General features: G+C 40.8%; 2 protein-coding genes across 2 annotated transcripts; one reads left to right on the forward strand and one right to left on the reverse strand.

Annotated features, from left to right (window-relative positions):
• The first annotated feature begins 259 nt into the window (after positions 1 to 259).
• LOC133708507 (pentatricopeptide repeat-containing protein At4g30700) lies at positions 260 to 3,262 on the forward strand. The gene is made up of 2 exons (XM_062133973.1): positions 260 to 2,758; positions 3,123 to 3,262. The coding sequence occupies exon 1, from the start codon at positions 315 to 317 to the stop codon at positions 2,682 to 2,684; it is 2,370 nt and encodes a 789-aa protein (XP_061989957.1). The 5' UTR covers positions 260 to 314; the 3' UTR covers positions 2,685 to 2,758; positions 3,123 to 3,262.
• On the reverse strand, positions 2,842 to 7,613 carry LOC133708496 (cellulose synthase A catalytic subunit 7 [UDP-forming]). Its single transcript, XM_062133964.1, has 12 exons — positions 7,429 to 7,613; positions 6,913 to 7,326; positions 6,695 to 6,788; positions 6,474 to 6,597; positions 6,115 to 6,381; positions 5,624 to 5,969; positions 5,234 to 5,497; positions 4,932 to 5,144; positions 4,639 to 4,858; positions 4,349 to 4,545; positions 3,884 to 4,237; positions 2,842 to 3,672 (listed from the first exon to the last, which is right to left on the reverse strand). The coding sequence occupies exons 1-12, from the start codon at positions 7,501 to 7,503 to the stop codon at positions 3,091 to 3,093; spliced, it is 3,150 nt and encodes a 1,049-aa protein (XP_061989948.1). The 5' UTR covers positions 7,504 to 7,613; the 3' UTR covers positions 2,842 to 3,090.
• Positions 7,614 to 12,038: the final 4,425 nt, after the last annotated feature.

Genomic DNA, 12,038 nt, shown 5'->3' on the forward strand with positions numbered 1-12,038 from the left:
TTTTTTTTAAAAGAGGAATTGAATTCAAAACCATATAATTCTAGCAAAATATGAAAGGCCTGAGCAATCTAGTATTGAATTTCATGTTTAGCGTTCGATTCCTGACTCCAACAAGTTTATAACGGGCATGTTTTAAGTGTCTTCATGATCGTGCTTCTGCAATGGAGATTAATCTAGCTTTACTTGAATACCCTTGATGACGTAATCAAAGTGGGCTTGTTATTTCACTAAAAAAAAAAATTATAGGACTCTGCCGCCGTGCCAGTATTCAAAATCATGAGACCCTACGAAACAATCACAAAACATAAACACTCATGATTAGCCGAAACATAAGTAGCTGCTCCTCCGCACACCGAGACCGGAACTTCTTCCTCAGCCTCCTCAAAAAGGCCACCACACTCTCTCTCCTCACCCAAACCCACGCCCAAATCATCCTCAACGGCTACCAAAACGACGTCGTCACCGTCACCAAGCTCACCCACAAGTTCTCCGACCTCAAGGCCATACGCCACGCACGTGACCTCGTCTTCTCCTTCCCAAGACCCGACCTTTTCCTCTTCAACGTCCTCATCAAAGGCTTCGCCACCAATGCCTCACCTTCATCTTCGATTTCTCTCTACACCCACCTCAGAAAAAGCACCACTCTTTGCCCTGATAAGTACACCTACGCTTTTGCCATCTCCGCCGCTTCGGGTTTTAGAGATGAGTTGTATGGGGTTCTGCTCCACGCGCACTCGGTTGTTGATGGGTTGGGGTCGAATTTGTACGTGGGTTCGATTTTGGTGGGCTTTTACTTCAAGTTTTCGAGGGTTGAGACTGCGCAGAAGGTGTTCGACGAAATGCCTGAGAAGGATACTGTGCTGTGGAACACGATGGTTTCCGGGTTGGTGAGGAATTGTTACTATGCGGACGCGGTTCGGGTATTTAGAGACATGGTTGCGGGTGGGAATGGTTTTGATTCGACAACTTTGGCTACATTGCTTCCTGCGGTGGCGGAGCTGCAGGAGCTGAAAGCGGGGATGTGGGTGCAGTGTTTGGCTGTGAAAGTTGGGTTTCATGATGATGTTCATGTGCTTACTGGGTTGGTTTCGTTGTATTCGAAATGCGGGGAGCTTGGGACGGCTAGGATGGTGTTTGGGATGATTGGTGAGCCGGATTTGGTGTGTTATAATGCGATGATCGCCGGGTATACTTGTAATGATGAGACAGTGTTGGCAGTTGGTCTTTTTAAGGAGTTGCTTGGTTATGGGGAGAAAGTTAATTCGAGCACAATTGTGGGGTTGGTTCCTGTGTCTTCTCCTTTTGGTCATCTGCAGCTCACTCGCTCTCTTCAAAGTTTCTGTGTGAAATCTGGCATTGTTTCGCATCCTTCTGTTTCGACTGCCTTAGTTACTGTTTACTGTAGACTGAATGAGATTGAGTCGGCAAGGCAGCTTTTTGATGAGTCTGCAAAGAGAACTTTGGCGTCTTGGAATGCCATGATCTCAGGGTATACTCAAAATGGGCTAACAGAGACTGCGATATCTCTTTTCCGGGAAATGATGTCTGAGTTCAGTCCAAATCCTGTTACGGTTACTACCATTCTTTCTGCCTGTGCTCAGCTTGGAGCTTTGAGTCTTGGGAAATGGGTTCATGGTTTGATTAAGAGCAAAAATCTTGAGTCTAACATCTATGTGTTGACTGCTCTAGTTGACATGTATGCAAAGTGTGGGAGCATTGCGGAAGCTAGGCAATTATTTGACTTGATGACTGAGAAAAATGTAGTCACTTGGAATGCCATGATATCTGGTTATGGCCTCCATGGTGATGGCCATGAAGCACTGAAACTCTTTAATGAGATGTTGGATTCTGGGATCCCCCCAAGCGGCGTTTCTTTTCTCTCTGTCTTGTATGCTTGCAGCCATGCTGGTTTGGTGAGAGAAGGAGATGAAATCTTCCATAAAATGGTTCATAACCATCAGTTTGTGCCCGTAGCTGAGCACTACGCCTGCATGGTTGACATCTTTGGCAGAGCTGGACAGTTAGAGAAGGCTTTGGAATTTATAAAGAAAATGCCGGTTGAGCCAGGATCTGCTGTTTGGGGAGCCTTGCTTGGTGCATGTAAGATACACAAAGACACTAAACTGGCACGTTTGGCTTCCGAAAAGCTACTTGAATTGGATCCAGATAATACAGGATATTATGTCTTGCTCTCTAATATATTATCAGCCGACGGGAACTTTCCAAAGGCTGCTTCAGTCCGGCAGGTAGCCAAGCATAGAAATTTGGCAAAGACTCCTGGATGCACTCTTGTTGAGATTGGTGACACCCCACATGTCTTCACCTGTGGTGATCGTTCCCATCCTCAAGCAACAGAAATCTATAAGATGCTAGACAAGTTAACAGGAAAGATGAGGGAGGCTGGATTTCAAACCGAAACAGGAACTGCTTTGCATGATGTGGAGGAGGAAGAGAAGGAGCTAATGGTGAATGTTCATAGTGAGAAGTTGGCCATTGCTTTTGCCCTTATTTCTACTGCACCTGGAACAGAAATCAGAATCATCAAGAATCTACGGGTTTGTTTAGATTGCCATAATGCAACTAAATTTATATCCAAGATCACAGAGAGAGTTATTGTAGTTAGAGATGCTAACAGATTCCATCATTTTAAAGACGGTGTTTGTTCTTGTGGAGACTACTGGTGAACAAGAAGTTATTCAATACTGGTTAAGGTGTACCATGATGCAAGCATGTAGTCTGCAGTTTATTCTTCTCACTGGTAAAGTTTTGTTCTCTTTTCTTTTAAGTTAAATTATAACTGGTCATCTGATCAATTATCCCATCTATAACGTAGTAAGTAAATGAAGACAACCCTGCAATTTATACATAAATTGGAAATTGAAAACTTGATTGGAAACATGTAGTTGCCAGAAGTAAACACTTACAAATACAAAACTGTATACATTTCACTCAAGCTACAAAAAACTTTATAGAGCTTTATTCACTCTGATAGATCTCCTTTCTATTGGTTCAACTTCATAATTTGTAAAGCCAAGAATTTGTATCCTCTGGAGATGCAAATTTCAAGAAAGACAAAAGATACAAGTATTTTCAGCAATTGATTCCACATTGCTTTGTGGTAGGTCCCTTGGTTTTCAACACAAATGGGTCGATTCGAACCCAGAGTAAGGAGAAAATAGAAGCCAGGAGCACGGACCATATGACAACAATTGTTGGCGTACGGTTCTGCCTCCCCATCAGACCTTTAAGGAATGGATATAGATGGACAATCACCCAGAAGGCAAAGAAGAGCTTTCCAAATAGAGGTCCCCATGATTCGTACCCATTGTTTATGGCATCTGAAATCCCAGCAACTACTCCAACAAGGTTAATGATTAAGATAGTGGTTGGAGGGATTAGGAGAGTTGTCCATTTAAAGGCGTACAACTCTCCAAAATCCTCATCATCTGCAGACTTGGCTGTGACAGTGAAGCTGGTGTCAATTCCAGCCAAGACCTTCAGAAGACCTTGGATAACAGCGTAGAGGTGAGCTGACACACCGCCAATCACCCAGAATTGCTCATTTCTCCACCATTCTTCAATACTCACTCCACTCCATCTCAGCTCAAGAATGCCGGTACCAAAGATTGAAAGGAACAGAGCAATGAAGTAGAGACTTGCGAAAGTGCTTATCTGGAATGAAATAGAAATTTGTCAGATTTCCGGAATAAAATTATTTAGATTTCTCATTGCATCTGGACACCTCTTTCTCTAGTAAGATAATTACAGTGAATGCATCTAATCTTTCTTGAAGTGCAATTATTTTCATTTTCGTTTGTGTCGAATCATTTCTTGATCATCTTATTCCTATGATTGAATGTAAAATATAACTAAAAATTGTTACCGGTGGCATGATGAATTTATCGGTGAGCAAGCAGATGGCAGGGAGCATACAATAGGCAAGAAGAGGAAGAGAGGTGAAAGGGTAGATAGTAGTGTTGACATAAGCGAATCTCTCAAGCCACTTGAGCTTCCCTCCCTTGTAGCCATACAAGAGGGGACTGTGGCGACTGAAGAAAATCTCAATGGAACCAAGCGCCCAACGAAGCACCTGGTTGAGCCGATCTGACAAGTTGATGGGAGCTGTACCCTTGAATGCAGGTCTCTTTGGCATACAGTAAATAGACCTCCAACCACGGCAATGCATTTTGAACCCTGTCAAGATATCCTCTGTGATAGATCCGTAAATCCAACCCAGCTGCATGAGTAAAAGTGGCGATTACAGTCCATAAAGAATGAAGAAGATCTACTCTAGCTTTCGATACTAAATCAGGTTATGACCAAAGAGAATCTTTAATAAAACTTTTACCTCAATTCCCCATTCAGTTTTGTCTTCATAACCACAACTGATAACATGAATGGCTTCCTTAAGCATGGCAGCAGGGCTTGAGGAAGGAGGGACACCTCCTTGTTCCATTAAAGTTGAAGTCACGAAAATAGCTGACTGTCCGAATGTCTTTTCAAAATTCATTTGGGACATCAATAGCTCTTTGTCATCATCCATTCCTACTCATTATGAACATAAGTGTTACTTTAGGCCATAAAAATTTGTATATACACGTAACAAATTAATAAAGAACACTGAATATTTATGTTCACCTTGTAGTTGGAGGTTTGCACCATCTCCATTTGCATCATTCTTGGAATACTTTGGAAGCTTCTTGCGGCGTCCAAAACATGGGCAGCAGTCACAGCTTACCATCTTTGGGCGCTTAGGACCCCTTGGAGGATTATATCCATACAAAGCTTGCCTTCTGAAAACACATCCTGTGCCCACATACACCGGACCTTGAATTCCATCCAGACCTTTCATGTTAATCTGAAAGACAGTGAAAATGAACATCACTTCAATTCATCAAATGGGGATAAGCTGATTTCCTGCAGTGACTTACATCAAAGAAGACTGTGTTCCTGTTAGCATAACGATCATTTCTATCAATGCCATCAAATCTTTGAGGAAACTGGACATAGCAAACTTTCCTTCCAATTTGAGGGTCCATCAAGAAACACATGGCTTCTCTTGCAGCCTTACTGTTGTTAACATAATGATCACAATCCAAGTTGAGCATGAAAGGAGCATTGGTGAGCACTCCAGAGACGCGGACCTGAATGTATATGCATAGGAGTTGGTAAGCGATTATGAGCTTAATGTAATCAAAGAGAAGAGAAAGAGAAGAATGATTTAGATATTTACCAAGGCATTCATGGCACCAGCCTTCTTGTGATGTGAAAAGCCAGGCCTCTTCTCACGAGACACATAGACAAGACGAGGGAGCTCATTTCCTTCAGTATCAAGGCCTCCACTGTGACCAAGAAAGACCTGAATCATACCAGGGTGGTCCTTAGTATTGTTTCCGGGCCATGGTGTCCCATCTTGCATAATCCATCCTTCTGGAGGAACCTTTGTGGCTTTGGCCACAAGCGCATTTATCCTAACCTTGAACTCTTCATATTCTCTCTGCACCAACACAACAAAAAAATGATCAGCTAGCCTTTATGATGTTAAACAGGTTCTAGTTAATATTTCAAACATAAGTTGAAGAGATAGATCATCATATCAATGAGGCCAATTAGCACAAAGTACCTTCATAGCTCGACGTTCCTTGACAAATGTTGGCTGAACTTTGTCCTTTAGGTAATCAATCTTCTCACAGAAGTACATCTCGGGGGCTCTAGGCTCAATAGAAAATTTCTTGCAAAAGGGTACCCATTTCCTTGCAAATTCTGCTGTTTCAGACAAGGCCTCAAAGGTGAGCATGGAAGCTCCATCATCAGAAATGTAGCATGAGATTTTTTCAACAGGATAATCCATGGCCAAGATTGAAAGGACTGTATTTGCTGTATTAAGTGGAGGTTCCTTCATGGGATCCACAGTACTCACAAATACATCTACTGGGGATAGCATATTTGGTTCACCCTCCCTCTCATACCTGCATTAATTACACATGTAAGATCAGTACCATATCATTAAAGATCAGACATTAACTAATAGGCAGAATATGACAGTGCAATAGCAAGTTCTGCTTAGTTTTTGTGTTCCATACATTAGTGATGAGTGCTTATATATATGTATACCTTAGTGAAAGGCGATCAAGGTAGGTCTCGCGCTCAATAGGGTACCACTTGGGGAACTGATCAAGGATCCATGAAATTGCAAACCATATCTCACAAATGACAGAAGTTAACCAGAGACCAAGTGCATCATGAACCGGATTCATAAGTCTATACCGGAGGAATGTAGCCAAAATAAACAGCCGAGCCACAATGATCATTCGATAAGGGTTGATCTTGCTAGATGCAATTGATACTTTCCTTGACAGTGGCTGCCTAGCTTCATCAATCCTGCAATACCAATTAATTGAAGTTCACATTATACATATATGACTTCAAAATGTTAACATAAAATTGCAGTGATCTCTCTTTGAAGCATTTACATTGACACGTCTGTGTCGTTCATGTCATCAAGTTCAGGCCCTCCCAAGTTGCCTTGCTGCAATTTCCAATCATCCATTCTTTCCTTCCACCCTCCATCTTTCTTCTCATCCCATTTTTCACTTCCTGCATTTGTATTAGGGTCAGTGAAAAAGTAGTTGGCCCAATACATATGATCTTGACAAAGCCTGGCAACTAATTTGATAACTAAATTTATACATACCAGGCTCAGAAGGTGGATATGGATGAACTCGTTTATGCAACGGAGAAGGCTTATCTCCATAACCATGAGATAAGTATGTGAGCTCGCCGCTAACCTGAATAGCAGCATATAAGTGTTAATGAACAAGAATATATATAAAACAAGTTTGATGAGTGTAGCAGTGCTTTTATTAATAGCACAGGTAGTTGCTAGGTGCCTAAAACAAAATTGTAACTCACCGGGCGGGATCTGACACCAGCAATAACTGGTGGGAATTGGGAATTCTCCTCATCATCTGGTCCTCTTCCATAGCTCATCTTTCCATGGAGCATTGCTTCTGCGATTTGCTCATTGTTTTTGATACCCTTATTGTGTTGATCATCTTCATTCATGTTAAATTCATGCTCAATATCATCCACATCCTCTTCGTCATCGTCTCCCTCCACCCTGGGGCTTCCTTTGAGACGCTTGTACCTGGTTTTGCACTGAGGGCAGTTCTGAGAGCCTTCTCTCCTCTCATACTCATAGCAAGGCCTGCACACAGGGAATCCACACTCATTGCAAGCCACAAACAAGTCTCCATCCACCGTCAGTCCAACCTCGTCTCCACATATCTCGCAAACCTGGCCGTCCAAGTTCCTCAAAGGCTTGTGCTGCACCATTCATATCACATATATATTAGTCTCATAAACTAGTCATAAGATCATAATCTTTTTTTTTTTTTTTTTGCACTAGCTAACCAACTAGTTACGTACCTCTTCGTGACCATGAATGACGACGAGTTCATTCCGGTTGTGAGAACCGGCAACAAGTCCGGCACTGGCTTCCATGGCGGGTGTGTTAGCTGTGAGAGGAAAGAAGGAGAAATGGTGATGTAGATGGTGAAGGAGGAGTTTATGTTATATGAATGGAACTAGGTAGGGTGCGGCATGTGATATTTGGTGTCACCTAATGATAAAGTGTCCACATAAGGGATGTTATAGTTGTTGGTTGCAGGGTCCCCATTGCCTTGAAGCTAAGCTTCCTTCCCTCCATTCTTCAACTATAATCCATTGATTCTATGTTTGCCTACTCACCTTCTCTCCCGCTCTTTCTTTTTTCTACCACCTTCTTTGCTCAACTTCGTATATTCTCTCTGTTATTGTCCCTACAATTTCTATTAATATCATAACAAAAGAAGCTAGCAAAAAAAAAAAAAAAAAACAGATAGTACATGCAAATTTCTTGGATTGGCTGGAAGTTGAGAAACTACTTGATTTCAATAATATGTTATACATATGACATACATACAATTATTAATTTTAAGACTTAATTATTCAAACGAAATCCTCTCTTATTTTAACGAGAATCTTATTTACCTGAACGATGATATTTTTGATAGAAATGATAAATATACATGATATATATATGATATGCACAGTTCATTTGAATATAATTTTTTTTTTTTTTGTTAGAGGGAAAGTTTAACAGAAAAAAGCTTAAAATATAGCCAAACCGTTGCTTTCAAAAACAAAGAAAAGTAGAAAACTACATGAGAACCATAATTGGGATCTAAGAACTTAGAACCTAAGCCAAGTTCAAATTGTTAGGTGAGTGAGTTCAAGCCTCGCCATCTAGACAGGTTAGCACAAGACCAGGATATCTATATATTAGGCCAGCGACCCTTGAGAAATTTACAAACATATTCATGATTCATCTATGCAGAAGATTATACTTGTGTGCATATACAAAAACCTTGTTTACTCTTGCTAGCTTCTCATTTGAAAAGACTATACAAAAGCGTTTTCAAAGTCTAGGAAAAGTATAAAACTCTTGCTAGCTTCTTAATTATTTGAAAAGACAGCGAACTAAATCAACTAACACTACACACATGTTTCGATGACAGAAGCTTTTGGAATTTGGCTTCCTCTGTTGCAAGCCAACCCATGTACAGCAACAAAAAATACGATTCAAGACAATCAATAACTCGGCATGCATGCCTTTTATTCTGAAATCTTCTTCCTCCTATTAACCAAAAATGAGTAGCTAGCCTTTTAACCCAATTTTGGTTAGACGTGCTTCAATAGTTTCTAATAAGTGAGAAAGATTTGGATAATTGGTTTGTTCTTGATTTAGTTCAGTGTGGATCCTCCAAATCTTCAACAGCTGGTGCGGATCTTCATTCTTCTTCTTTTTCCCTGTTGAATTATTAGAAATGGAAACTTTTACATTTTCTAAACTAATAACTATTTTTTGGGTCAAGTTCTAACCTGATAATTAGGTGTTCTCTTACCTTTATTCCACTTACACATAGTGGCGGATCAAGAATCCGAAAATGGGGTGGGCTACATTCATATATCAAAAAATTTCACCTAATTTATTAAATTCCAAAGTAAAATCAATATCATATATCTGGTATCCCAAATTGCAATCAAAATTATATAGTTATCTGGCTTGAAAATAAAAAAATAATGGAAATAGATGTTTAAGGAAATAGGATGCAAGAGAATATTGTAGAGAGAATTGTGTGTTCTATTATTGATAATAGGAGCACTATATATAGGGATTACAAAGTACATCGTCTTGTGATACAAGGAAATATATTCCGAATAGAACTAGGAATTTTAGAACCTTCTCTCCTATTACAACTATAGAACTAAACCTAGTTTGACAAGGCACACCAAATGTCAACATTCTTCAACATTCCCCCTTGTGCTGCTCAAACTTGATGGTAACGCTTCAAACGTTGCCTCGTTAAAAACCCTGTTCGAGTAATAAAAACCTTGTGGAACAAAAACAACCTCAAGGAAGAGAAAAAGAGTACACGTCCTTCACTCTTCGAGATCGAACATGTACGAACATGTAGACATCATACCTCCCCCTGATGTCAATATCTCCCCCTGATTACTACAATTATGGGAGTTCGGATAACTTTCTCAATCTGATGCTCTTCACATGTTTCTCGAAGGTGGATTTGAGTAACGACTTAGTAAATAAGTCTGCTACATTATCCTCTGATCGGATTTGATTCACTTCAATCTTTAGAAGTGCCTATTGTTGCTGATTATAAAAGAACTTAGGCGATATATGCTTGGTGTTGTCGCCCTTGATGAAACCTAACTTCATTTGTTCAATACAAGCTGCATTATCCTCATAAATGCATGTAGGTTTATCTATGGTAGACTTCAAACACAAGTTCCTCGAATATGTCTGATTATGGACCTTAGCCATATGCATTTACGCATGGTTTCATGTAGAGCGATAATCTCTGCATGATTCGAGGAAGTAGCAACAATTGTCTGTTTTGTAGACCTCCAAGATATCGCAGTGCTTCCCATGGTAAAGACATAACCCATTTGGGAGCAACATTTGTGAGGGTCAGAGAGATACCCTGCATCAGCAAAACTCATCAAATCATCACCATCGTTTTGATGAAGGGGAGGAAGAGAACGCCGGCCACCATGGACGACGGCGACACTGGTGCCAGCGACATGGTCGGCGGCCATATTTTGGAAGGCGCCATTTTGGCTTATGTGGTTCAATCCCAAACTTCAGTCATTCCTTTTCTCTCTGTGGGATAAAACAAGCCCATAACGAAAGATTGTCTTTACATCAATCCAATGGCGGCGTGTTGGCGTAGAACTATGTCGAGCTAACAAGTTCACTGCGAATGAGATGTCCGGTCTTGTGCATTGAGCTAAGTACAATAATGCGCCTATTGCACTTAGATAGGGAACTTTGACCTCTAATAACTCTTCGACCTCATCTTTTAGACAAAACGGATCTTTTCCAGGCTCAATACTACGGCCAATCATAGGAGTACTCACAGGCTTTGCTTTATCTTCATTAAAGCGCCTTAGTAATTTCTGAGTATATGCAGACTGATGGATCAAAATCTCATCACTACGGTGCTCGAGTTCTAAACCGAGACAAAACCATGTTTTCCCAAGATCTTTTATCTCAAATTCAGATTTCAAGTACTTAGCAGTTTCCTTTAACTCATCTAGAGTTCCAATTGGGTTCATGTCATCAACATAAACTGCTACAATTGCAAATCCGGAACTTGTCCTTTTAATGAACAAGCATGGGCATATTTCACTGTTGACATATCCCTTCCCAATCAAGTAGTCACTTAGACGGTTATACCACATCCGTCCGGATTGTTTTAATCCATATAGTGAACATTTTAACCTTATTGAAAACGCGCTCCTTGGTTTAGAGCCACTTGATTTGGGTAATTAAAGTTCATCTAGAACCTTCATATATATCTCTGAATCTAGATCCCCATAGAGATATGCTGTAACCACATCCATAAGCTGCAAGTCAAGTTTTTTAGAAACTACCAAACTGAGAAGGTAGCGGAACGTTATAACGTCCATTACAGGAGAATATGTCTCCTCGTAGTCGATTCCAGGGCGTTGTGAGAAACCTTGTGCCACAAGGCGGGCTTTATATCTAACAACCTCATTTTTCTCATTACGCTTTCTAACAAAGGCTCATTTATGGCCAACAGGCTTTACAGTTGGGGGTTCTGCGTTATAGGCCCAAATACCTGTCTCTTTGCTAGTGAATCTAATTCAGCCTGGATCGCATCTTTCCATTTAGGTCAATCCGCTCTTCGTTGACATTCTTCAACTGAGCGAGGTTCGATATCATCATACTCTATAATTCATTTTGCAACAGAATATGCAAAGGCATCATCAATAGCAATAGAGTTTCTATTTATCGTCTCATGTACACTAGTGTAATTCATTGAGATCTCTCTATTCTCTAGAATTGGTTCTGACATTGGACTGTTCCTCAATGATGTCTCTTGGACATAACCATAATCCAGAATATTCTCATGAGATGGATTATTTATATCGATGATTAATGGATCGTTTTGTGCCAAACTCTCAACCTTTGGGACTCATTCGCTTCCTTGCAGGGAGCCTGGCCTGAGCCACTGCATCACTGTAACATCCCGACCTCTAAGTTATTTGAAAATAATCCCGATTTTTTAGTGGAAAGGAAATTGATTTGCCCCAAAACACCAATTCGTTCACAACTCAATTAAATTGAGAAACAACTATACCAGGACATAGATCTTGACTAGAGAACCAACCTTCTCACCTCATGTACAACCAACCGTCGCCAGAATACCAAAACCTTTCGAGCTTCAATACTTCTTCCTCGCCCAGCAAACCAAGACTAAAGGTAGAACCGCGGCGAGGAGAGAAATTGAATGAGATCGGTACGTCACCACGTCGTGGTTGGACGGATGATTTTCGATAGAGACCCATCGCGGGTCGTCGAGTCACCGAAATGGGTCATAAGCCTTAAGCTTCTGGAGCTCTCTATCAAAGGAGTGTTCCTCCGGGTTCCACAGAGATCTCGTCTTTTTGTG

The sequence above is a fragment of the Rosa rugosa genome, chromosome 1 (genome assembly GCF_958449725.1).
Source record: "Rosa rugosa chromosome 1, drRosRugo1.1, whole genome shotgun sequence".
NCBI classification, from domain to species: Eukaryota; Viridiplantae; Streptophyta; class Magnoliopsida; order Rosales; family Rosaceae; genus Rosa; species Rosa rugosa.

What these genes read in the sequence shown, in the direction of transcription:
- LOC133708496 (XM_062133964.1), bottom strand. Translation starts at nt 7,503, where the DNA reads ATGGAAGCCAGTGCCGGACTTGTTGCCGGTTCTCACAACCGGAATGAA. An exon ending in CTTGATCGCCTTTCACTAAG is followed by an intron (nt 5,970 to 6,114) that starts GTATACATATAT and finishes TAATTAATGCAG; the next exon opens with GTATGAGAGGGAGGGTGAAC. An exon ending in CTGGTGCCATGAATGCCTTG is followed by an intron (nt 5,145 to 5,233) that starts GTAAATATCTAA and finishes ATATACATTCAG; the next exon opens with GTCCGCGTCTCTGGAGTGCT.
- LOC133708507 (XM_062133973.1), top strand. Translation starts at nt 315, where the DNA reads ATGATTAGCCGAAACATAAGTAGCTGCTCCTCCGCACACCGAGACCGG.